Here is a 27380-nt window from a genome sequence, read left to right as displayed (position 1 = left end):
TGCAGAACATTTATATGACTGATGCCAGGAAGACAAATTGCCTGCTGTCCATTTTCATTAGGGATTTAATATCTCACTGAAGAAAAGTATATAGTATTTAAAGAGAAATTAACAAGAGGTATTCCCTTGCCAGCAGTAAAGATGTACAAAATCAGTGTCAAAAAATAGTGCACTCACTTATTCATCAGCTTCTGCTTCTATACATCTCAACACTGAGAATAACAGTTGCAGAATCTCCCAAAGTTCTCACTGCTATTAGTGTGGGTGGATGTGGCCCATCAACAGCAGTAAAAACATACTGCTTTAAAAGAGAGAAACTACAGGGTGCTGCAAGGAGACAGAGAATGAGGATTCACCTTCAATCTCCCCGAGTCAGATATAATACTAAAGAACAGTTACTAATAATAATAAAAATAATAAAAAAGAGCAAAGACACATAATTTCACTAATTTTTAACTTATTGAAAAAGCAAATGGGCATATATTTCATTTATAAATTTGATACAAAGCAGGTCACTAGTAAAAATTTCTCAAAGTCAATTCTAAAATTAATTTTAGAGCAAACTAATGGTCACTCCTGTTAGCATGCAGTAACAGAAATGGTTTTTGTGCTCAGTAGCAGCTGGTATAGTAATTTTGGAGAAGATTTTTCATTAATAACAAAGACAATGAATTTTAAAAGTGAAATTCTGTCCAGACTCAATTGTGAAATGTCTCTGCACCAGCCACATCAAAAATTCATCTTTCTATATATATTAATGGTATCCAATTTATCTCATGTACAAAACCAGAACTACAACTCACCACTTCAAAACGTGCTGTCCAGTCTATATAATTTATGATACTTCAGAAAAACTGAACCCCTGGACTTCACTTGGACAACTACTTCTACCCCCTTGCTGTGCCCTCTTTCCATTTTCTAAATGACTTTGTTTTTGCATTTCATTCACAGAACTGCAAAACACCTTTCTTAGCTGTCTTTTACACCTACTCAATGCTGTTGATTGCTGAGTACATTGCAAAATGTGATTAAATAGAGAAGAGAAAAAGGTTGTAGTAAAAGCCCAGCTTCCCCAGCTATATCCCATTACTTCCATGGGATTATTCCAGGCACTGTCTAGCTGAGCCTTACAAATTCAAAGCTCATTGCTGTTTTGGGGCACTAGCTGTACTTCCAGACCACATCCTCCAGTACAGCTTTGCCTAAAAAGAATCTATGTTACATGCTCCACAAAAGACCACCAAACACAGTAAATGGATGTGGCATTATTACAAAAGAATATGTCTAATTTGAATAGAGATTCTAATGTAGGTATATTCACTGAAGAGTCATGGTTGCATGTTTCACTCAACAACAATAGTAGGAAAACATCTGCCATGTCTGTGAGTATACACTTGGTTGTTGTTGTTGTTCTGGTTTGGGGTTTTTTTGATGATAGTAATTCTTAATATAACATTTTTCACCCCAAAGCAAACAGGCTCTGGGAACATTTGGCTAAAAACACAACAGACAGGCACAAACAGCAGGTCCCCAAGCTGCCTAAAGACAACAATCACACATTTTCATGGTCCTGGGAAAGAACCACAGGCAACAAATTCAAGACTATATTATCTGTGGGCTATTTGATCTCCTTGCTTCTGGGACCCGTTTTATCTGTTTCAAGTGCAGGACAACATTCCTGGTTTTCCTCCACTTTACTTCCCTCTGCCTGAGATATCCTCCCTTTCTGCTTAGGTTATTCAGTCTCAGCAGCTGCTGAACTTTATGTTCTCATTCAGGTGCAGCTCAAGGCCAAGTTAGGTAACACAAAACACTGCTGGTGACCTTCCACCACTGCAATAAGCAACCTACATTTCTTCAGTGTGAATGTCAAGAATAGCCTCAAGGAACTGAATTTTACAGAATGTTAAGAGTCATATCTAGTGTTCTGCTTGGTTTTTAAAGAAAGCTAGCTATGGGAACATGGAGGAAAATCTTTGTTTATAATTCCTGCTAGGAAGAAGCAGGAGAGAGGAATGAAAAGTTTTGAATTTTATGTATTATATAGTTATAAATTATGTCCTGTGCATTCACTTTAAAAGTAGAGCTTTTTGATTAATTTCTTCTAAAGCTTTAAATGTATAGGACTACACTTGAGTGATAAGCAATGATGGAGCAAATGGACAATAAAATTAAGATTCAGGAGTAAGTAAAAAAGGCATAGCTAATCAAACTGATAGAAACTAGGAGAATCTTGCCAAGTTCATTGCATGATGTGTGTCTGTCTGAGTCTCCCCTTTTTACACTAATGTGATTACAAAGAACTGACTTAAACTCTGTTTGCAAAGGAGTTGCCAACACATTGCATCAGTTCTTTTCTTACATCCCTCCTGACCACACAACAGTATGGGAATTTCTGGGGACTTCTAAAAGTTGGGAGATTCTTATTGCAAGGTTTGGTTCACTTCTGAGGAGTAAATTACAAATTCCTCGGGTTACTATCAGCTGCACCAGGGATTCACACAACGCCAAGAAACTAAAAACAGAGCACTAAAGTGCGGTTACATAATTCAAAAGGACATAAACATAATTTCACAAGCAGAAAGATGACCTTCTATCTAGTGTGACTATGGATCAACACCATTTCCTTGCTCTAGACACGTCAATGTCACCAACAGTAGCATCCCTTACTCCAAATTTTGGCTAAAAATGAGAGCCTAATTTTCAAAGTAACTTGTGTTAAATTCTATGGCTCGTGTAGGTATGTAAGAGGCCAGGCATAATCATAGATTCATAGTCCTTAGTTGTTTTGAAATATATTAGTTTATATTAATCTCAAAATGAATTCATTAGATTTCTGAAGGTTTACTCTCCACACATTATTCATTTCATTGATAAGTTACGTGTTGTATGCAATACATGCCTGCATATTCCACTGAGACAATCCCTTTATGATTAGTATTTTGTATTGTACTTAGAGACAGATGAGCAGGACAAGAAAGCTTTTTCTCTGAAACTTTTACTGTACAAAAGAAAATATCGTATAATGTTAATACGTACCTTCTTTATCATCGTGGCGTATGATTGCATCCTGTATCATATCAGCAAGACTAAAGCAAACTCGTTGATTCTTTCCATGCTTCAGCTTCTTCCCGTGGCCCTCCCGTTTCTGGAAAGCTTTTTCCCGCTCGTAGTAGGCCTTGATTTGGTCACAGCGCATGCGCTTGACCAGCCGCTGCCGCTGGCCCAGGGGGAGGGACTCCAGCAAGCACTGCTCAATTTCCATCTCATGGGTCCGAAAAACATTACATAGCTGGAAACAGCCTGCAAGGAATTAAACACAAGCAACTTTAGATCTTGCTTTCAAATGTGCCACGAAACCTCCACCAATTATCTTGTTGATCTAACCGTGTGCAAGTCCATCACGTAAGCTCCTCCTACTCAACTGAGACTGACCACAGAGAGTCTATGTCATCATCATTTACTTTTTGAAAACAACACATAACTCATTCCATTAAAAAATCACTGATGCATTTTTTTAAAAGCTGGCTCAGGCCATGTGAACAAATGTGAACAGAAAGAAGTCTGAAAGTTCACTTGTGAGATGGGCAAAATACCTAAATATTTCAGTACAATTCAAGTGGCTAGCATTTGCTTACAAACAAGAAACTACTAAGAAGATTAATTCTAGTTTGATGCCCGTGTCTCTTTTTTATTCATTTTCATCTTGCTTTAGGTTGGCAAATTTCTGTATTCAGTGAGAAGAAAAAACATCATATCATAATTTAAATGAGTTCACTAGCATGCAATGGGCACTCAGGTAACTATCTCTTAAAAACATCAGTTACTTCAGATTCTAACCCTGTGTAAAACTTTTTTCTAATTTTTAAAATTTTTTGATTGTATAGAGACATCAAAATTGATCCTTCTAATTAAACCATCAGATACTAAAATCTTCATGAAGAAACAATCACAAATGTGTCTTTGAATCAGTTATTCCTAACATTCACAGCACTTCCTTTAAGTCAGATTCCTTTTTCAGTATTACCATTAAATATGGAATTTTTGCTGACATTGCAATAACACTTTTCTCAGTTTTTTTTTTTTTTCTCTTTTCCACTGAGAGCAAAGACTGAAGACCATAGGAGAATTGAGTGCTGCTACTTACTTTTACTGTTACGTTACAAAAGGAGGGCAATGGATTGTGAGATAATTTTATTGCCAAACTCCTTCAGTGTGAATTCACATCCATCAACAACATGCCCACCATCCCTCACTAAGTTGATTTGATGTGGTGACTACAGACCACCCCATCACTTCTGATTCTCATGTTCTACTTTATCAATTTCCTTCATATGGGGCCTAGGGGCTCAAATTTGTAATTTCTAAGGGCTGACGGCAGCCCCCATGGGGCAGGTTTTCTCTCCACAGTTTGAAGCAAGACCTCTTGAAGGAAATGTGGACACAATTCGCCTTGGGTAGTTAAGAAATACCAAATTAGCCTTACTCTGCAACATAAGAAACAGGTTTTTTCTACCTGTTTTGTATAGTCACATCATCAAAGGATTCCTCCCTCACTGAGGGCATGCCTGAGTACTGCTGACTGAATGACCACTTTGTTTTCTCCTTGTGGTTTGGCATGTGTTTAATCTATTGAATTCCACTCAAACCCTGCTCTGAAGCCACAATTAACAATCTCCTGACAGGATTTTGTAAAGCTCACGTCATCACAGCACATAAAAGCATCACAAATATTTATTTATTTTCATTTTAAAAAGAGACAACAGAGTATCCTTATCTGCATTCTCTATCAAGGAAGTGATTTTCTTTTTAAAGTTCTTTTTTTAAAATGTTTTGGTTTGCTTTAAAGCCATAGTAGTCTATAAACTATAATGTATCACAATTCCATAATAAAATATAAAATTGTAATCTGAGGTCTGCATGCCAATAATTTTATAAATTTTATTTATAAAATTATATCTTTATTTGCTAAATTATTTGTTATATTATTTCATAAATTACAGATAATACAAATATTATATTTTATATAAAATATTACATATTTTATAAATTTATAAATTTACAACTATAAATTGCAATCATGGTCTCAAACCAGACTTCTCAAAACTGAAGAACATACATTAATCCAAAAAGTGCCCAGAGAGTGTCTTGTTAGCAAACACTATGATAGAAGCAGACACAGAATACAATACTACAGGTCAATTTCAGTCAATTATTTTTAACATAGGCTACTCTCTCCCTATAATTTCTGTTCCTTTCTTAACATACCCTTCTAGTTAGAAGAAAACAAGTTGTCAAACTAAAAACTGGAAACATGTATTGGCTTGCATTAAGGCAAAACACACACCCTTTCTTCTTGCATGTCAAAGCAAATAACTTCTGCTGTATAAAACAAAATTTTCCACTTGACCTTAAATTATATGTTTAATTCCATAGCAAAAATTATATGTTTCATTTATTTTATTTCCTTGTTGGAAGACACAACGAAATGAATGGGTAACTCTGTGAAGCTGCAGAAGATGTAACTTTATTCCTGGGTTCAATCCCAGTGTCCAGAGCATTCAATCCCATAGAAGAACTACATTCAGACCATTCTCCTCAGCCTGAGGTAGTTTTCAACTGTATCTTTTTCTCATGATAGGACTGCAGAGTAAGCAAACTTCAAATCTTTGCTATCAGAATTGTTCTGCTGTATATAAAATATATATAAATATGTATATAAAAATGTATATAAAAAGCCTTTAGCCTACACAGGCCTTTTGTTTCTGCCACAGACAGAGACATTTGTCTATCTATACCCTAACACTTCTAAATGTGACTACAATGCCTGCCAGGAAGGCTCATAGCCACAGAGGGAAAACCAGCTCATTGTGTTAAACTGTGTTTGCCTGTAGCTGGGAGCCCACCCCTGCTCTGCTCATTCCTTCTCCTTCAAGAAGGGAAGAAGGAGCAGCCAAGCACTTGAGCTCCAACAGGCTGCAACTTAACTTGCTGTTTACATTCTGAAAACTCACCCGAGGCTGAGAATTGTGGCTACTGTCTTAGTCATGGCTGTAAATCTGCACTGCCTGCTAACCAGACTTTAATGGCATCTTTGCTTTTCCTCAGCTTAGCTCATGGGCAGTCTCTGTTCTTAGGAGGAACTCGTAGTGTTTGCTGCCATATCGCAACTGAGACTGATGCAAGCTGTAGGACGTCTTTGCCATCACACTGCTCTCCTCTTCCAAGGCAAGAAATCAAAACAATCAGCTCAGTGTCTCGGTCAAGCACAGCACAACAAAGATGCTGTCTCAGGCAGATTCCAGTCTCAGGAAGGATGTTCCTGGTTAGTGTCCTCTGCCTCTCCACTGGAATGACTTTCAGCTTGTATGAGTCTTTGTCTACTTGCCCTATGAGGAACAGTGCTTGACTACCACAACTGGCCTCACATAGCAGTTCATGGTGTGTGGCCAGAGTCAAAGCAGTCCAGGTCAATTCAGGAAAGGACTCTTCATCCATTTGGTCACTTGTCTCAGCTAAAAATTAATGAATTGAAGATGAAATTTCTTTCCTCAGCTCATCTGGAACCTGATACATCCCAGATGAGATCAGTATCTGACTGTGGATGTAACAGCTGCAGGTCAGCAACCTCATTAGATTAAGCCTAGATTAGGAAACACAGTATAAATGCAGACAAGGCAAACTGCCTGAATCAATCTTTCAGGTGCTCATCTCTAAGGAATGCACCATTGAGTCCAGCATCCAGTTTTAGAACCAGGCAGAGCTCTCCTCTGTCGTCCCACTCAGCAGAGGAACCGATGATGGCACAAGAGGCAGAGCTTCCTTCACACCTCAAGAGAGCTCACCTCAAACACAGGATAATTATAGACATGCTTCTGGAGAAAATTCTGTGGATGGCTTAATACACATGAAGCATGGGGTAATTCACTAACACTGCATCAAATAACTTTGTCTTGTCTACCAGTCTTGAAAACCTCTGTTAACAGATTCTACAAATTGTCTGGGTAAACTGTTTAAGTTGCTTCACTGGCTTCTATTAAACATGCCTTGAGTTCTTTTGGTGGCCATTATCCCTTGTTACTAATTGTCACTATTGAGAAGGTTTCAGCTTTTTCACTTCTGCCAGCAATCCTGGTTGCCTCCCATTGCTCTCATTCTATTGCCTCAGTGTCCATCTTAGACTGGTGGCACCAACACCACGTATTTGCAGGCGCAGTTTCAGTAGCCCCAAGTAGCAGCAGACAATAAGTTCCTTGTCTGCTGACCAAACACCTCTGAACATAGCCCCTGTGTGGTTTGTCTGATTTACCATCAGCACATACAGCTGGCTTCCATTCAGCTCTTTGTCCATTGTCACCCAGCACATTCTTCAGCAGGACTGCAGCTCAAGTCAGTCAGTTCCCAGGCTGTACCAAGGTACAGGGTTAGTCTGCCTCAGGTGTGAAAATATCACTTCCCCTCTTGAACTGCTCAAAGTTTCTAGCAAGCCAATCCCCAGGATTAAGCTCTCCCTTTGAAGTGTGCCAACTACTCTGTCCTAAGTGAGCATTGCCAACACCAGCAACAGCTTCACCTGCAAAGAAACCTTACAGGAAAAAATAGCTGCTAAAATCCACAACTTTATTAGGTGGATGTAAACAGTTACTGCTTAGAGAATGACACCTCAACCACAGTCAGACTCAAAAAAAAAAAAAAAAAAAAAAAGGCAATTAGAGCCTCCTAAAAAGGTAACGTGCAGCAAGTCTGTCCATCTTTTCCTTCCCCAAATATGGGAGGACTGGCACAAACTGCCCTACTGATTTGGTACAAGAACACTGTATGACCCCCATTCAACAGCAGAAGATAGATGGAAAACGTGACCCCAAACAGAGCTGCTTTGAGTGTGCTAGTCAGGAGGCAGTATGGTAAAGATTTGTGGGTAGGGAAAAAGGTTGCCTTCTGAATATATTTGCTTAAGAGTTTGTATCTCATTACATAATATATCAGATTTGAAGATTATTTCATGCAGTTCTTGGCTCAGTGCGTGACAAATTACACTAATGTGCAGGGATTCAATCAGGCCACTGTGATGGTCATGGCAGACTGCACTGGAGAATACCTTGGCAGTGTCACCCATGAAAAAGCTGGCAAGGTTTACTGGTTTATTATTTATTTAATGGGATGTTCTGGACAAAAATTACTAGATTAAACGTGATTGTCAGTATGCATATAGTTTTAAGGTCTGCATCTTCTGTATAAGCACACAATACAGAAAGCTCTAAAAAACACTGAAATATCAAAACCAAAGAAACTTTTACCATGTTACATTGATTACTAATTAGTACAGGACAAAGGAAATCATTACCACTGTAACCAACAGAAAAAAAAAGTTTCAATGATGCTTGCTAGCAAAGAGCTGCTTCATTGACTGGGACCACCATGAACCACAAGAAAGAGAAGAATCACTACTTTAAAACAACAGCTTCATAAAATTGTAGCAATTTACTCACAATTGGAGAGTATGACATCTGCATCACAAGACAAATTACAGTTTTGATCCTGACTGTACAAACAAGAGATTTCTGAGTAAAGAGGAACAGTTTGCTTTGAATTGTCACTGGTTCTCTCTGTGAAGATGAGAGAAGGAATATTTTGTGACATTAAAAGCATCAGCTCCTGAACAAAATGAAGAGCAAAGGAAGGGTGATGGGATGTAAACAGAGAGGAAGAATGGGTACTGTTACAGAAATATTATTCCATCTTCTGAAGGTGATTTGAGCTCAAGTAACTTTACAATATACAGGGAAATTTTTTGCCATATCTCTTTTCAGAAACCATATTGATATAGCTTTCCCTTCTACTGCTTCTTATGGCTTTTTTGTCTATCACCTTTAGTCACTTGGTCTGGCATTTAAATTAGGAGACTAGTCATCCTAAAAAATGCACCTCAGATGGTAATTCACATTACAGGGGGGTGATTATGTCCCTGGGGGTTTGTGATTATGTCACAGGTCAGGAGGCATTTCCAGAAAGTAAAGCTGAATGCCTACATACATGCGCACACAGGCTCACCTCTCTGCTCAGACGCATTTTGACATTGCATGTGACTTTTCATTAAAGGCAAGCACACAATCAAACATTGACATTGCTTAATGCAGCAAGCCTCTCAAATATGGTGACATGGACTAAGGGTGCATAATGCTTAAAATTACAAATTTCGAAATAATAAGAGACATGCTTATCTTTATTTATGCAAACATGCTGATTTTTACAATATTTTAAACAATGAATAATTAAAGTTCTGGGTATTTGAAAAACCCCAGCCCTTATAGCTTTGAAACAAAATATAGAGGGTTTATATAGCTGGAAAAATGGTAATCTGAGATTCTGAGAATGTATACTGCAGCCAAAACTATAGTCTTTAAGCAGTTTAATGTCACTAAAGGAAAAAGAGTAAAAAAACCCTCCAAAATATATACTGTGTTTAGTTTGGGTCCTCTGACACTTAGCCCCTATCTTGGTCTATTCTTGCTAAAGATATGATATCAGACCATTTTCACAACTGCAATTAAATGCCTGCATTCTCATTTAGATAACTGAAATTGTCCTGGATTGCAGAAAGATAAAAATATATCAAAATTTCAACAACTTCAATAAACGTTTAAATAGATTAGCATTCATTCAACAAATTTAAAAAGGCCTTTTTCCATAAAGAGAGTACCATTGTACAACACTTTTGAAGCTGGCTGTCTAACCATAACCACACTATCAACAAAGATATGTGGGAAAGGCATGCAAGGAGCAGCAAATGCTCTGGCACTTACACATTCAGATACATGTATGGTGTAAATCACACGATGGTGTAAATTGGTGCAGCTTCATCCATTTCAAAAAGCTACATTAATGTGCACTCCATGTTTGCTACAGAAGTCAGACCAGAAATTTAGGCACTGGCCCATTCAGTAATGCACTTTGCTGTTACACATAATGACATTATTATACAGAAGACTTTTTTCCTTCTACCAACAAAGAATATTATTTAGATTTATTATGTTGAATTAGAAATAACAATTTATGAGTTTTTATGAAGCTGAGATGAATTTGATATGAAATCAGTGATATAAATACTAAAGCATAACTGAAGTCATTGTGTCTGAACTGTAGATCAATGCATTTTACAGGTGCTCTCTTCAAAAATCAAAAGTTATTATGTATTTTCTACTGATCTTAGAGTTTCCAAAAGAAATGTGGCTAAGAACAGCCACAGGAAAGGCTGGTTTAGATTAAATCCATCTCAGATTGAAACACTAAGATCAGCATCAAAATACTTGGATTTGAAAATCCTTTGGTCACCACAGGGAAAATTACTTACCATTTGAACAGCCTCTCCATTACATTTATTAAGCTGTGAGTGAAGCGTGTGCTTGCAAACACTCAGCCTGACTTCCACAGCTGAAACCCTTCCATCAGGTCAGTACAGACCTGCTCACTGTAGCAATGGACTTCATCCTTTTTCTTCTTTTTGGTTTCCCTTCCCACCCCAAATGCAGATAATCATGAGGGAGCAGTATAACTATTTACCTTGTAAAGAATGTAAAGAATTCAATTAATGCCAAGTCCTCTGTGAATAAATTACATTGCAGTAAAGGAGCTGATGTGCTTCTCCTATTCTTGGCTCCACAGAGCTCCTTTTTGATGTAATTAGAAAGTTAGGGCTCTTAAATGACACGATATACAAAGCTTCCTCAATTCCTGCTTAACACCCAATTCTGTCTTTGCTGAAGAGCAATCCTGAGCACATTCAAGCAGCCACTCTCGTATAAAACCCCACTCCTGTACGCTGCTCTTCAAGAGCCTTTCGATGTGACTAGACTGGTAAGTAGGAACTGCAATCAATTTCCAGCTTGATACCAAGGAAAAGTTACTTATCAGATGTTATTTATCAACTCTACAAGCTTCCTAATAGACTCTATTATCTATCTATCAGCAATTCAGTGAAGTTACACTGGCATTTTCTAAAAATTTATTGTATTTAAATCAAAGAAACCACCAGTTTGGGATCTTGCCATTGTAGTGATAGAAGAGAGTCTGAATAATACCTAATTAAATATAACAGAGGGCTCTGCACTGTCATTTGTGATTTATGCCATGTAGCAATCTGTGACATATGGAGATTTTATGTTCTAGGTAAAATTCATTAACTGTTTCCCAGCTTATTCAAAAATGCAGCCAAACTGCTTGCCTGTACATTAGCCTTCAGTGTAATAAAACACAGGTTTCAAATACATATGTGTGGGGTTCTTCTCATTCTTTAGAAAAACAAAAAAACCATTTTCTTTTGTCTGGTTTTGATGCACAGGGAATTGACAAGTATGAATGGTCTGAAAGAAAGTCTGTTTGCCCCAGAGCAGCAGTCCTCATCTGTAGATCACATCCAGAAATTACAGGAATGCAAGCAAAATGAACATACATGATCTGGTCAGGCTCATACTGTTTATTGGTAAAGCTGCTATCTCCTTCTTCTCTCTACAGCCATTATCCTTCTCTACTCCCTTGGAGGATGAGGCAAAGGTGCAATCTGGATTCCCACAAACCAAAGCAATTTCTGGCAAAACCAAGTAATTTCTCCGGCAAACATCAGAACCTTTTGTGAAACAAACTAAGACAGCATTGTCTGCTCTGGAGCACAGGAGTTTCCAACCAGAAAGACTGCACAGTCTGAGTAAAACACATTCACCCATTCATCTCATAGAATATCTCAGGTGGGCTTTTTGGAGATGAAAGTCTGTGCTCAAGGTGAATTCAGGGCTTTATTGTAACCTCTTGAAATAATGAGTATTCAGGCAATAGGTCAAAACACAGCTCTTTTGGAATTTAAGTAAGTTTTTAAGCAATCAGTCACAAAACCTAGGCTAGAAGTATTCCCTGACCAAAAAAAAAAAAAAAAAAAAAAAAAAAAAAAAAAAAAAAAAAAGCTTGTCAGTTAAATGTTGTACATCAGTTCATGTTCACTAGTGAAGGTTCATGAAGAAAAAATGAAACACATCTAGACAGCACAGCATGTTGTCCTAGCTCTCCTTTGATTTTGCTGAGCTCTTGTGCTCTAAGATATAATTATCTGTTTTTGTGGCTTCTAAATTTCACAGTGTCTATAAAGAAGACTGCACTGCAACATAGGAGAAAGGTATTTTACAACATAAACCCAAAGGTGTTTATATATGCTCTAGAAAGTAGTAGGAGGGTATATGTAGGCAGGGAACAGTATTTGAGGATAAAAGCCTTTTGAAATAGATGAACCATTGCAGAGGAGATAGAACACAGAATCTGGGGCTGTTTCATCTGCCCTGCCTTTTGGGAGGAGTCTCTAGATATCATCCATAGCCTTTGCCATAGAGAGAACTAGTAGGGACACTCCAAAAATGATCCAGCGAGCTAAATAACAATGCTGTAGAGCATCAGCACTCCAACGTCTTTCATTGTTTATGAAGTGTAGACACACCCTCTGAAGCTTGTCCCACCAACACCTTATCTTTTGCTTGCAGCAAGGTAAGTGGTGCTAAGTCTGCAGGGCATTGCTTTTCACCCAAACACTGCGGTTTGACTCCAGCCACCAAACCCCACACAGCAGCTCAGTCACTGCCCCGCCAGCAGGACTGGGGAGAGAACAGGCAGGGTAAAAGAGAACTCATGGGTTTAAATACAGTTTAACAGGAAAAGCTAAAGCTGCACAGAGAAGCAAAGCAAAAAGGAATTAATTCACTGCTTCCCATGGTTGGGCAGGTGTTCAGCATCTCCAGGAGAGCGGGACCCCATTCATGTGCAATGGTTACTTGGGAAGACAAGCACCATCACTCCAAATGCTCTCCCTTCCTCCTTCTTCCTCCCTACTTTCTATTATGAGCATGAGGTCCTGTGGTCTGGAATACTCCTCTTGTCAATTGAGGCTGCCTATCCTGGCTGTGTCTCCTCCCAGCCTCCCATCCACCAACAACTTCCTCCCCACCATGGCTATACGAAAAGCAGAAAAGCCCTTTGCTCTGTTAGCCCTCCTCAGCAATAACAAAAACATCTCTATATTATCAGCACAAATCCAAAACAAAGCCCTGTACTAGAACACTGCGAAGAAAATTAACTCTACCCCACCTGAAACCAGCAGAAGAAGAAATTTATTTGTAGCATGCTTAAATTTCCTTGCAAGACTTGACTTTACTTGGTACCTTGTGTGACAAAAGATAACGGCTTTTAAGCTAAACCTGACACCCATGTGGTAGAAAAGCCACACGATAATTTCCAACCATAATGAAATAGATGTACAACACTACTAGGCAATGTAGTACTCACTTGTTTGAATAAATCATGTCATGATTAACCTGATTTTGAAACATTTTCCTGCAACTGGGTAACGGATTTGGAAATTATCATGGGGAGAAAACCGACAAGATGCATAGACACAAGTAACATAATCACAAAGAATTTGTTTCCTTAGAAAGATCAAAGCAAAATATGCTTATGTATTTCCCAGAGCTTAATGGTAAAGCAGCTAATTTTTTTTTTTTTTAAGAAATAGTCCAAGTCCCTATGTCAGGATCTGAAGAAAGAGTTTAAAGCAACCATAAAACAAAAGTCATCTGATTAACACTGACTGCACTAACACATTTTTATTTTTAATATATATCTATATATAGACAACTCAGAAGAGAAAATAAAATGGTTGCTTGCACTAACTCTTACAACTTTTGGATCTATGAATTTATGTCACTTTTTATTTGGTGTTTTCAGAAGCAAGCAATGTATACTTGTTAGAATAATATACTAATTAATGCTTGTCACTTGCAAAGCCTGGGAGGAAATAGCATCAGAATAGTTGGTCATATTTGAAGAATCCAAATTGCTGTAAATCACACCAAGAGCAAGTAAAACTCCAGAAGCTCTAAATCAGAAGGTAGAATGCGAACAAAGAAGAACTGGGTTTGCCAAATGACAAAAAAGAAAGATAAGAAGGAATAGATGAGAAGTCCGCCAGAAAATATAACTCCTTCTAGGCCTTGCACAGACCAAGCTGTCTTTACTTGACTGCAACACAAGATTTATGAAGTGACAATTAAGTTTTGGCAATAATAGTTATTTCCTTACAGTACATTAAATGGAGATGTAATAATGAATGCATCTCTAGCCCACACTTTCAGGTATAGGACAGAGAGAAGGAAGCACGTGCACCTGGGAAGAGATGCACAGGAAAATTCTTCCTGCCATCACAGTATAATATAAAAGTTTTGTTACACAGGTACTTAACAAAGTAGACAGTGAAAAACACTAAGACTGTTGTTAATACTTGTAAATCTGAAATTTGGGAAAGTGAATTAACACACTAGTGCACAGTGAGAGGAAGCCAGAATTACAGTCACTACACCTCAAGGGTACTGAAAAAGTTGAACAACAGCAGCAACAACCAACTACTTGATTAAAGAAAAAAAATCAGATTGTTTCAAAACCTGGGGCCATTCTTTTATCATAGACATTCTCAGATATCACTATTTTGGTCAGCAAATATGCCAGGGCTCAAGAGTCATCCAGCATACAAGAATTACAGAAACCATAGGAGAAAAACACATAAATCAAAATTTGGAAAAACCTGCATATATAAAAGCTAGTTTAGCATGATGTGAATCAAAACAAAGGGGATATTGAGTATCATACATCATAGGGAGTTAAAAGTCAAAAAGAAAGCAGTGGTTCACAGACCCAGCCATAAGGACTGGCAAGCACACAGGAAAGGAAATCCTATGCCAAGTGAACCATGGTTCTACATGCAATCTAATAATTTAAAGAGATTACTGTAAAGTAAAAGCAGATGGAAAAGTAGTTTACCACACAGTGGAGCTAACAAAAATTCTGCAGCAGAGCTAATATGTAGACCTTTGGTCACTGTTCTGTGCACATCAAGGGGCTGCCATCTCAGTTTTCAAAGAGCAAGAGGATTGGAAACTGGCCCTCCTCCATTCTGCAGAAAGGCAACTTATCTGGAATATTGCATTCAATTCTAGACAGTCAAATTGGAGCAGTTCAAAAGAAACTACCACAAATAGTTTTGAGGCCTGAGGGACTGATTTATGAAGAAAGATGAAAAGAATTAAATATGCATAGCTTAGCTAAGCAGTGACTAAGGAGAGAAAAGTTAACAGAAATTTAAAGAGTGAAAGGGAAAAAGAAAGGTTATATACCATAAAAATGAAGAGAAGATGGAGCAATAAAATGAATTTAATACAGCACAAATTTAGGCAGAGTACCAAGACAAAAATAATATATATGGATGAGATTAATAGATAAGATCACAAAATTCCTTGTTTGGTGTTCTGACTGGACAGCCACACAAAAGCAACAACACAGGCATAGCAGCTCTGTGTTTCTGGACACTCAGGTCAACTCCTTCACTCAGTTCAGGAATCTCCAAATGTAAAGCTCTGTAAAGAGAACCCCTCAGTAAAGTGAAGACCCAACCCAGGAGAATTTCTAGCGTGTAAAGCCACACCAGCGGCATCTGAAAGGCTTCTCTCCCTCGCACTGGCAGGGTAATTATTGGGTATGTCCTAGGTAAGGCTGGCTAGAAGAGCAAGGGTGGCTAGAAGAGCAAGGGTGATTGCTAGTGAGAGCTGGATCTTCATGGGCAAGTGAAAATGAAAGCAGTTTAATGGCTTTTCTGACACCAGTGTTTATAACAGTCTCTAAGGTCACCTTCTACATCCACCATCAAGAATTACACTTGTGGCCATATACAGGACAGCTGTAGGGGCATGGAAGCAGAAGTGAAGATAAGCATTATAATATTTGATTGTTAACACGTGCAGCAATGTCCTTTCTGGGTTAAATTAAAATGGGGAAATATGGTTGATAATTCAAAAAAGAGGAAGAAGAGGAAGAAGAGGAAATTGAAAAGTTTGATCTCACTTGACCAACTGAAAAAAAGCAGTATCAAATGATGGACTCCTAGTCTACACATATCTTCAGGCACCTGTACTGAAGAAATAACTGGATGAACATAAACGGGTTTTAGAGATGTTGAAGAAATTGAAGTAAAAATTAAACAGAAATTATTATTCCAACTCTGACATTACTGCTCACGAGAAAGAAAAATGTCACTCCAAGACAAAATAAATCTATATTCACTGCTGATTAAGAGGAATTAAATAATTCAGTTTGCCTTAAAAGCCTTACTTTTCACAACTATGTCTATATGATTTACACATGCCACTTCTGCAACTAACATTAGTACTGCAGCTAACAGAATCAAATAATTGTGTTGAAAGTAAAGCAACTGAAAAAGAAGTTGTTCAGTTCATGTGCAATCTGAATATAAAATGTCTCTCCTTTCACATAAAATTATTGTTGAGCAAGGAATATATTGTTCTAACATTTTTTAGAGCTTTTTGCAATAAGCTACCTACAAACAAAATTACTATTCTTCTCACAAAGACAGAAAAAAAGAGGAAATTTCTACATGCTTGCTTCCCTCTTTTCTCAGTCTAGATGTCAATATTTACAAAACTTTTCACAGGAGAAAGCTATGATTCCTTTTATGGGAAAGAGATCACATGTGAAAGCTATCAATTAACTCTCCAAATATGACCTTAATACATTGCTCTATTTTCTGTAGATGCCTTTACAGGGTCCCATATATATTTTATGTGTTACACTTCATAACAGGATTTGCACTGAATGGGACCACAGCAGGAATCCACCAGCCTGAGGTGGTATGGCCCAAATCTCCTGCCTGTCTGTGTGCTCTGAATCTCCTCTAAAATGGCATATTGCATGAGAGACATTCACAGTAGCATTTACAAGAAAAGTTTTCAGGTTTTATCTCTTTTTTTCTGAGAATAAGATTTTTTTTGTTTTAAAATCCACTATGAAATGAAAGAGAGTAAAGTACACTTCCAACATGAATGTCCATATTCTAGCTGCATAAAAAGCATAGTAATCAATGACCAAGTGCTCTTCCACTGTGTGTGGTACCCTCCTGTCCACATTCCTTGCCAGGTCCTATCTTTACATCAAAAAGAGATTTAAAGTGGACTAAGTCAGGGCTCTCTGAATCACCTTATAGATGGGGGGAAGTTGTCAGGGACTGTTGTCTTTCAATGTACAAGAATGGCACTGACATGAAAACCAGTTCTGGCCATGCTATTTGCATTTGTGTTTCTGCAAGGATACCACACTGACCCAGCTGGTGGCTGAAGGGATGTGCAGCAGCCAAAACCTGCAGATCTCTCTTAGTAGGTCTTATGTTGCTGTTGTTTTCACTAAAGGCATCTGCTCAAAAGCAAGCAAATGGAAAGTATCTCTTGTAATAAACAAACAGCATTTTTCTTTAATTGGTGGTGTTCTTCTTTAATATATTAAAAAACTTGCATTAGGACAACTCTCTATTTGCTCCAAATCAAACTAAGCTTTTGCTGAATTAATTATTTTCATTTGTTTAAGAACAAATTAGAATTAGTTCCATCTCAGATTTCACTTGCTTTCAAATAATCATGTTTATGCTGTTGCAATTTTGATTGAGGTGTTAATTGAATTATCTAAAAATATTTTCTGTTTGGTTTTATAACTTAAAAACTGTGCATGATGCAGTATATTAATTTATATGAAACAAGAAAAATAAATAAATGTGATTATTTGCAGCAAGAAGCTACATCAGGATTGAAAAGTGGCTATATTGCCATAATTTCATACATGGAAATAAAGAGGTTGGGAGGGTTGTGTTGTTGGTGTGGGGTGTTTTTCTGCTCTGTTCCTGCAGCAATCTTCTCAAAAAATGTAGTATCAGAGTCTGAAGCTTCACACATGCTGTGCCAATATGGTGAGAAAATGTGATACTTTGACCTTTATAATCTTCTTTCATCTGATTTTTAGGGTGGATAGCTTTCTTTGCTGTTTGCAGAATAACTAGAAGAAAAAAGCTCTCTAAATACCAAAATCATAAGGAATTTTTTATAAGCCCTCAGTAAAGTTTTCCAAAGAAAGTGCTGATTCTTCTCTTTACTGACAGATTTTTAGAGTAGCAAACAAAAAATAATTGGTGGATGACTGTGATTTCCACTAAACTACTATAAATAAAAACTATTCTTAGTTGAATACGAAGTTGGAAATGTTATAGTCTTCAGCTGTCCAAGTTAATAATGCTCCTTTTCCTATTATTTCAAAGTGTAGTTTCCAAAATTTAATATAAACTTAATATAAAAATGCATCTTAATAAAATTAGTAATTGCTATTCTATGCGGTTGGGAAAGTTGTTACTGTGAGGTAAGTTTTATTTACTGGAAACACACTAAGCAAATTATTAGACTACTACTACAAATGTGCCAAGCTAATTGGCTTATTGACAGCTCAAAATACATTTTTCTAAGTATAACTTCCTATGTCTACATACTGATATAAAAATTTATTTTTTATCTCTTTCCTTGCACTCAGTGTCATGAATCTCAAATTTGTCAATATTTAGATTAGGTAAAAAATTAGTTAAAATTAAAAAATTCATGTTGCATTTCTGTCATTGTCACATGAACTCAGGAACTGGAGAATAAAAATAGAGAAACATCTAACTAGTAAAGACATACTGGCATTCATAGGTGGTAAATAATATCCTCGTTTCCTGTTGGCCTGCACTTATCCTGTGATGACAGTGAGAGACATGGAGCTAAAAAGCGTAACAGAAGCAAAAATATTCTAGCTGTGACTCTATTTGTATTAAGGTTAGTAAAACAAAACCCATTTATTCTCAACCAAATAATTAAAAACCTAGTTTTTTAGGTAACTTTCATGACACCTGAATTATCATATAACTATTTTTAAAAGTTTGCACTGCACATCACTGATACATCAGACACATTCAGTCTGTCAAAATGGAATACAAAATATCGTGTATTGCATTAGCATTCTCTTATACATTTTTACAGTATAAGCTTCTCAGACAAATACCTTTCATCAAAATCTCTTTACTCCCCCAGACTTGCTTTATGTGCTTTCACAGGACCTTAAAACTCCCAAGCAGTGGTTCATTTCACAGAGCCACTCCTCCTGCTCCCTCGGGATTTCCAGGGCAGATGACTCCTGACTCTGCCTCCCAGTTTCATTTCCAGCAGGCAGGATCACTCAGCCATGCTAAGCATCTCATTTCAGTAACAATCTTAACCTCATGCCACAGGTCACAGTGTTATAAGCATGTACAAGGGAAAGGAATTTTTCCCTGCAGCCATGGTGTACTTAGCTCTGTTATTGCAGAAATAAACCATGACACAAGAGTTAGAAGACGCTATCATGAATTATCAACGTAGATAAATGGGATAGGTGTTGAATAAGGACTGTCACAGACATCCTGCTTCTGTTTACAGCTCTCATTTCCACCACCTGCATATTTTTACTATTTTGTCTCTTGAGCTTCTCACTGGAGGCAGAAGACATGCCCAAGAAGATGTGAGAATTCTCTGTGACACCAGAATATACAATAAATAAATTATTACCACCTCCTGCCTAACCCTGGAATAGAAGAAATCCTGCTCTTGGGAAGGAGAAAACACTTCAAAAAATTTTCTAGCTGTCTTAAGTCACCAAGAATCCAGTGTGACAGAACACACCTATGTGTCACTGTTACTTGGGTCATCACACATCCATGCTGCCACAGAGGTAAAGGGTTCCCTACGTCACAGACTGACTACAGGTCTCCAATTTTTCTTCTCAGGCTCCTCTTCTCTTGTTTGGTCTAAACAGTAACTCACTCTACTGAGGCACAGATCAAAGTTCCACAGGCTGTCTCACAGTAAGAAAGCTGATATGAAGGTATCACATGTTTCTCCCCCAGTATTATTTCTTCATCTATGGGAGAATCAAGTTCAAGTCTCCATCCTCTGAAAACTGAAACTAATATATCATATCACATCTTTCCCCCACCCTGTCCAAGCTCCATAAGGTTCAGGTAGAGCTACCACTTCATAGACAGTCCTTGCCATGTAATCAGGTCCTGAAGGTAATAAGGGATAGATATTGAAGAAACTTATTATGTTTATTTTCTATCTGGTTTCAAATCTGGAATTAAATTTATCAGTAAACATCTAATTAGTATTTCCATCCCAGATCACTGTAGGTACTGGTCTGTCACACAGCACAATTCAGTGGTTTTAATTCATACAAAGGATTTAAAGGAATTGGAAACAGATAAACCAGAAAGAAGTAGAAGCTGATGTTCAGATTTTATGATCCTAATATTTGGATACATTTAATTGGCCTGGACTTCCACCAGGCATGACTGTAACTCCTTCTAGCAAGGTTTTTATTCTGTTTGCACTCATGCACCTCTACAGCATTTGCAGTGGAAATCAGACTCTGGAGTAACAAACTTAAGCCTCCTTGCTAAAGTACTGTTTTTCTTAGCTCCCTTTGCAGATCCCTCAGAGGAAGTCCAGAGCAAAGGTAGAAAACCACTGCCATAACATGTAAATGATGATATTTATATAATAACTAGATTTAAAAGGGACAGAAGACAGCAGCAAGGTGCTGTCTAATTTGCAAAATTACATTCATTTGTACAACCTGTCACACAAATCATCAAGATAAAATGGTATCCTGCAGCTGGCAGATAATATGTGATACTCTCCTACAAACCACTGTTCTCTTTTCTAAATATTCACACTCACAGATTGCCAAGGATAAGCTACCAGCACAGACAGGGACAGCTCTGAGCAGCAGCAATACTTGGCTGCAAAAGGAGATGGGCATGAGTAGTGACAACACGAGCTGCTCCAGCAGGCAGACACTCATTCAGCTTAGCGTTAAATGCTGCAGGTGCCAGCTAAAGACAACATGATGGCTGCAGCAGGCACACTTCCAGAGCATTACTGGGATGAAAGACCTCACTGGGCATGGCCCCAGAAAATCTGGTTTGACCACACAGCTCCCCCTGCTCAGAGCAGGAGGGAGTATCCAGAGAATGGCAACAGAGCTGGAGAAGGGTCAGGAGCACAAGTGTTACAAGAGGATCAGCTGAGGGAGCTGGGGGTGACTAACTTGGAGAAAAGGATACCCGGGGGACACCTTATCACTCTCTGCAATTGTGTTAAATGAGTCTCCTCTCCCAGGTAACAAAAGATGGGACAAGAACAAATGGCCTCAAGTTGTGCCAGAGGAGATTTAGATTGGCTATTAGGAAAAAAATACTTCACTGAAAGTGTGGCCAACACTAGAACAGTCTGCCCAGGGAATTGGTCAAATTGCAATCCCTGGAACTGTTCAAAAAACATGTAGATATGGTGCTTGGGGCTGTGGTTTTGTAGTGGATATGGCAGTGCTAGCATAATGGCTGGACTCCACGACCTTAGAGGTCTTTTCCAACATTAATGATTTTATGAGTCTACGGTGGACTGAAGAGCTTTCCAAGCTGGAGCTTTCCAGACAGAAAATGCTTGTAACTAGATGGTGATTTATATGGTGAAGTATACTTGCTTTTCACAGCCTTCTAATGGGAGCAATGCCATGAAAAAATGAAAGAATATTAATAAAATTGTACTAACATCATTGGAGAATAGCTATAGCCCTTCTCAGCTCAGATCCCCACACCCAACTTCTGCAAAGATTTAAAAAAACCAAGAGGCAAACATATGCAAAAGCCAGGTACATAGCACTGTAGTTCATAAAACACTAGCTTTTAAGTGTCCTTAATTTGTACCTTTTAGATATTTCCTCTCTACCCAAAGTAGTCCCAGAGACAGTGCTCTGCCACCCTGCTTCCTCTGGATCAGTGTCTTTTCTCTCTGACACAGAAATCACTGGTGAAATAGCTAAAAGCAAAGTGGGGTGTGAAGAGTCACGTTCCAAGCACTGTGAGTGAGATTCAGCTGTTCTCAGCACATCTCAGAGCACTGCTGGTGCTGCAACTGCGCACGCAGCCCTGGCCCATCTTTGGTCCCAGCTGTCTGCCAAACACAAATATCTGCAGCATATTGGCATGTGAAGTCAGATAATAATGCTCAGGGGAGCATTGCAGAGGAAGTGCTTCTCCTTCACTAATTACAGGTGGAAATGGAAGCACTTTGCCAATTCTGAGAAGCACGGGCAGTGAAAAAAACTCCTGTCAGGCTCCAGCCAGCAGCAGTTGTCTTCTAAAGGACACAATTTGGAAAGAAAAGAGCTATGTAGTAAACCACCCCAATTTACCGAGAATTCACTAATCAAAACTCCAAATCTGAAAAACAGGAAACAAATATTATTGACAAAATTGATGCTGTACATTCACCTTTCCCTCTGCTGTGTTTCAGTCCTTCATCTCTGCAATCAATGCAATGAACGTCCCAATTAGTCATCATTTGCTTCCTTTTAGCAGAAGAACCTCAGGGTCCTCCTCATATCTTTCCTGTAGTTTCACTGAAGAGTTACTTATTTAATATGCTATTGACTTTCAGATGCCTATCTAGATTTGCAACAACTTCACTGTAAGAGTAATTTTAAAGTGAATAAAAACCAAACAATACTTTTTTGACATCTTCAAGATATTTACATTGCAAATTCCTCATTTGCATTTATCAAATCTCAGTACAAGCTCAAAGATTTATTCCTAGAATGCACCTCTAAAACTGTGCAGTAAAACTAACCTCTGCTTCTCTGCATGAACAGGGAACTGTAGCTCCCACTAGTATTAAAGGCAGTCCATACACCAGTTCCATTGAATGCAGACAAGAGGAAACCTATATAAATCATTTTTACTCAAATTACTAAAATACTTCCAGGGCACCTTAATTTCATATTAAGACAGCAAAGAACCACACTACTTATTTATTAACTATAACACAGTGTTTTAAAAATAGTTCCAAAGTGTCCTTGGTACACTTAAGTCATCAAAGACCATGATCTAGAGAGAAAAACCTTTTGCAGCAGTCTGCTATTTGACATGTAAAAACTGTGCCATAATCACTGAAGTCTGAAGTTTTCTAAGTCCTTCAGTAAAAAAATATCTATGGCTATTGAACTACTGCTGGCTGTTCAAAACAAGTATTGAAAGAATAATTCATTTCTCTGGTGTAAACGCAGCAATTTCCACTCAGACCCTGGATGCTTTCAAAGGCAAATCCTATAAGACTGAAAAATGTGCAGCTAGAAAGACAAGCAACCTTGAAAAAGAAAAAAAATCTGTTAGGAACTTCCTCTGCAATGAACCAAATGCATTTAGCATAGATCCCAATTTCAGGATATCTTTAAGGAGGCAAGCTTGCATGATTCAAGGTTAAAAGTTCATTGCTATTTTTTTAAGTCTGTCACACCAAATAGCTAAATATTCAGACAAGGAGGGGATACAAGCATTTGATCTACAGTAGATGATGAGCTGGGCTGGCAATTATAAAGCTATTCTCACTTGTATATCCTTGCAAAGTGTGAGAGCCATGTTCCAAGGTTGTCCTTAAAGGCGTCCTTAACATAATGCTGTCAATGACGTTTCTTCTTTTCGGACATTACATTCTTTGGTGATTAATTTAAACAAAAGTTTTAAAAGCTGATCATTATGAAGTTCAGAATGAGAGCATTATTACACACACAATGAAGTTATCTCTGAACAGAGGAGAGAAAGAAACACTGGGCTCTGCCTGTATATTCACATGCAAAGTAACAACTCCCTTTCCCCACTACCGTGTTGACATCATGCAGCATCTGCATTCGACTTTTTGCATATGTAATGAAAAGACACACCTCAGAAAATAAAGACAGTTTTAAAAGCAAAATAACCATTTTGTTACTTACAGCATTTGATAAAATGGTAATGAGACATTCTTTCATCTCAGGCTGTAGTCTCGCTACAGGTTTCAGCATTCTCTTCCGCTACAACTGTCATGCCCAGAAAATGCATTATTTAAAGCCCTTCCTCAGGTATCCAGTGCACCTCAGAATACATTATTCAGCGCAGTTTCTGTTCCAGGATCTTGCAGAGGCTTCCAAGTCACCCTCACCCGGCTGCTGGAGTTACGATAAACCTCTGTGCGTCTTGAACCATGACTGCTGCACGTGCTATTGTAGCACAATTGATTGACAGCGCTCCTAATCCCACATCCCCAGGAATAGAAAGATTTAATTGGTGTGCACTTGCAGCCACATTCTTCCAGCACTGAGGTGTGCTGCTGCACTGCGGCTTTCACAGTCCTGCCAGTTAATGGCTTTTCAATAGCTTTCAAATGGCAGCAAACTAAGCTTGATGAGTGGGCTCGAATGAAATAGCAGAACAGGGGATCTTAAATTTTATTTGTGCATGTTGTTCGTGTGCCAAATGCGACCAGATTTTTAGCTAGTACTAAACCGGGATTATTTTTAGTTGCCACCAGTTGCTGTGTGAATAGGAAATTGATATAGGTTTCCAAGAATAACCATCTTTTAGCATCACAGATCATTTTTCAGTATATTATAAGGTAAAAAATCAGGATAAAGCTTACAGCCATCTTCAGAGTCTCATGGTTTATGCATGGATTAATTCACATTGAGCTAAAAGCATGCTTGTGTGTACATTTCTTGATATGTTCCTGTTCTATCCTTTCTTTGTATTGCAATGCATCTTTTTCACAGATAGAATATTTGTGTCAGGAGACAAAAACTGCAAGCTCTGCATGGTTTGTATCATGATTATGCGCATGTTATCTAATGACATTTAAATCACTGATTGTAAGAGAAAAATCCTAAGAAAATGCATCACTAGCAGCAAGTCCATACAATTATTTATCACACTGTAGAATAACAAGTCAATGTACACTGACGCATTACCCGGTTTCAGATTAAGGACACACAAAAGGCAGACCTGCACTGTATTTTAAACACCCAGGCTGCAGCATCCTCTGAGAACAATTTCTGCATTACTTTGCCAGGAACAGTTATCCATGAATTTGGCTACCTCTTCTGTGAGAAACCTACAGCTGAACTGCAGTAAAATATTTTTATAGTATCAAAAAATAATTTAAGAAAATTGTACTTATTGAAGACCTCCATTTGCTTACCATGCATCATGCTTGCCACAGCCAACACTTCACTGAGTGAGAGCTCTTGTAAAGGAAAACTGATAGCCCAACCATATTTAAATCTTTTATTCATCTGAAAGGTTCTCACCTACTATTTTGTCAACATAACATTCTAACAGCTACAAAGTGTTAAAAGGACTACAAAGGAAAAAGGGTCTTACTAATTAGTGAGGATCACTAATTCAGATTCTATTAACTATTCTGCAAAGTTCCCACAAGAGCAGAAAGATATATATTCACAGGCTTCCAGTGATCCATTAGCAAAACCCTTAGGTGAAATCTCTCAGCTCCCAATAGCCACAAATTTCACATATGGTTTAAAGTTAAATATGCATAGCAATTCTTTTATTTATAGACAAATCTTTATATCAGAACGAATTATTCAGGTATTTTGGTTTTCTTCCTGAAAACATAAGTTTTCCACTAGAAAATGAAAAAGAAATCAAGAAATAATCAGGGGGACATAGGGATAAATTATATAAAACAGAATACAGTAATTACATTACCATGGAAACTTTTTTTGCTCTAAAGCTCAGAAGTCCAAAGTAATTAAATCTGTTCAGACTGCCTTTCACACCTACACAACACTAGGCCAGTTTGGGCCATATGGCTTATAAAATAAACATATAGAGTGTTTTAAGAGGCAATGTTAGTCATAGTTCATGAGCAAGTGTCAAGTAATCTGACAAAAAGGCCTTTGAGCAATACTTTTTGGTAGAGACATTCCTGACAGGTTCATCTCTGGTGGCACTGTCAGGCAAACAGGCTGCCGTGTCTAATAACATCACACTTCACCATCCCACACTGGTTAAAGCCAGGAGCACCTTGGTAAACAATGGTGACCGAAAGAAATGGACAAAGGATGCTTTTCAGCAGACAGACTTGAAAGGAAGAAAAAGAACCTGATTTTGGCTTGAACAGAATGTGAAGAAAAAGTATTTGGATCTGTCTCATTTTAGATTGCAATGTATGTGATTATGTATTGAATTGCCATAGTAAAAATTTAGGATGGTGGAACTTGGTAGAATTTATGTCACAGGCTAGACTACATCCTCCATCCTGCAAGGAATGAGGGAAAGAATTCAACAATGCTAAGTGCAAGATCCTGCACCTCGGTCAGGGCAGGCCCTAGTATGAACACAGCCTGAGGGATGAAGGGACTGGCAGCAGCCCTGTGGACAAGGACTTGGCGTTACTCATGAAAAGCTGGACATGAGCCAGCAACGTGTGCTTGCACTCCAGAAAGCCAACTGTGTCCTGGGCTGAAGTGCAGGTGTTAGAATGGTAGGTGCTGCTGTCTATCCCTTATCCCCAACAAGCCTCTCCTGTCCAAAGGCAAGCTGAGTGAACTTTCAGGCGACGCAGTCAAACCTCCACTCCACACTCACCACAGCTGGCTCAGCCATAGAGGCAAGAAAGGCTCTTTTGCAAGGTTTTATTCCAGTGGAGCAACACGCTGAAAAGAAACCAGGCTAGAAAGAGCAAGGAACCACTGTGGAGCAGCAGCTTAAGAAGGGGAAGGGTTGAGGGGCAGAGCTGAGGGCTGGGCAGGGGGCCTGGCCTCCAGGGGAAGGGGAGTGGCCCCCAGGGATGCCGGGCCAGTGACAGGGGAAGGAGAAACCAAAGGAAGCTGTGACACAAGGCTATGGGGGAGTGTGTTTTTCACCCTGGGAGGGTTAACTCTATGGTGAGTAGTTACTGATGTTTCCAGGGCTGAGGGCTTGGGGATTGACCGAGGGAAGAGAGTTCATGGATGCTACACCGGGCTGCTTCAAAAGAAGCCTGGCAGGTCAAGAGAGATGATCCTGTCCCTCTCCTCTGCCCTTATGAGACCCCCCCAACCCTGGAAACATTCAAGGTCAGGATGGACAGGGCTCTGAGAAGCCTGATCGAATTGAAGATGACCCTGCTCATTGCAGAAGACGCTTGGACTAGATGAATTTAAAGGTCCCTTTCAATCCAAAATGTTCTATGATTCTACATCCTTTACAGAGAGCATTTAGGTACAGGATAGACTCTTGAATGCAGCAAGCTGTTGACTTGATGTCTGCATCAGACAAACTGGGAGCAGAGTTGTTCTGTATATGCTCTGATTTCTTCTCTCCTAATGTGTGCTGGTCCATGTCATCAGGGAAGAATGTGGTGCTGTTTGACAAAGGAGGGCTGCACTGCTACACCATAGCTTGGGTCTGTGCTCTGCAGCTGGACTGTTGGACTAATCAAGTCCATTAGCAGCATGTACCCACCTGCAGCAGGGCACTGTGCCCTTTCCCATTCTCCACAAGTCTGTATGCCAAAAATATATGGCCAGTTACTCAAGTAGAGTGTGAATAATGAATGGAAAAAAGGCACAAACTTTTCAAGAGG

General features: G+C 38.6%; 1 protein-coding gene across 4 annotated transcripts in view; it reads right to left on the bottom strand.

Annotated features, from left to right (window-relative positions):
• MYO16 (myosin XVI) overlaps positions 1–27380 on the bottom strand; it is a 363429-nt gene that overhangs the window by 265076 nt on the left and 70973 nt on the right. For 2 of the 4 annotated variants that reach the window (XM_058044964.1, XM_058044963.1), the window contains exons 1-2: positions 23755–24076; positions 3040–3303 (exon numbers count right to left, since the gene is read on the bottom strand). In XM_058044964.1, coding sequence (XP_057900947.1) covers positions 3040–3303; positions 23755–23782 — 292 coding nt within the window. In that variant the 5' untranslated portion in view covers positions 23783–24076. Of the gene's footprint in view, positions 1–3039; positions 3304–23754; positions 24077–27380 lie in introns of those variants that run through there. The other 2 variants (XM_058044965.1, XM_058044966.1) reach the window with 1 other exon arrangement.

The sequence above is a fragment of the Melospiza georgiana genome, chromosome 2 (assembly GCF_028018845.1).
Source record: "Melospiza georgiana isolate bMelGeo1 chromosome 2, bMelGeo1.pri, whole genome shotgun sequence".
Classification (NCBI taxonomy): Eukaryota; Metazoa; Chordata; class Aves; order Passeriformes; family Passerellidae; genus Melospiza; species Melospiza georgiana.
The sequence above is the reverse complement of the archived record's forward strand: the minus strand, read 5'-3'. Positions and strand labels throughout refer to the sequence as shown.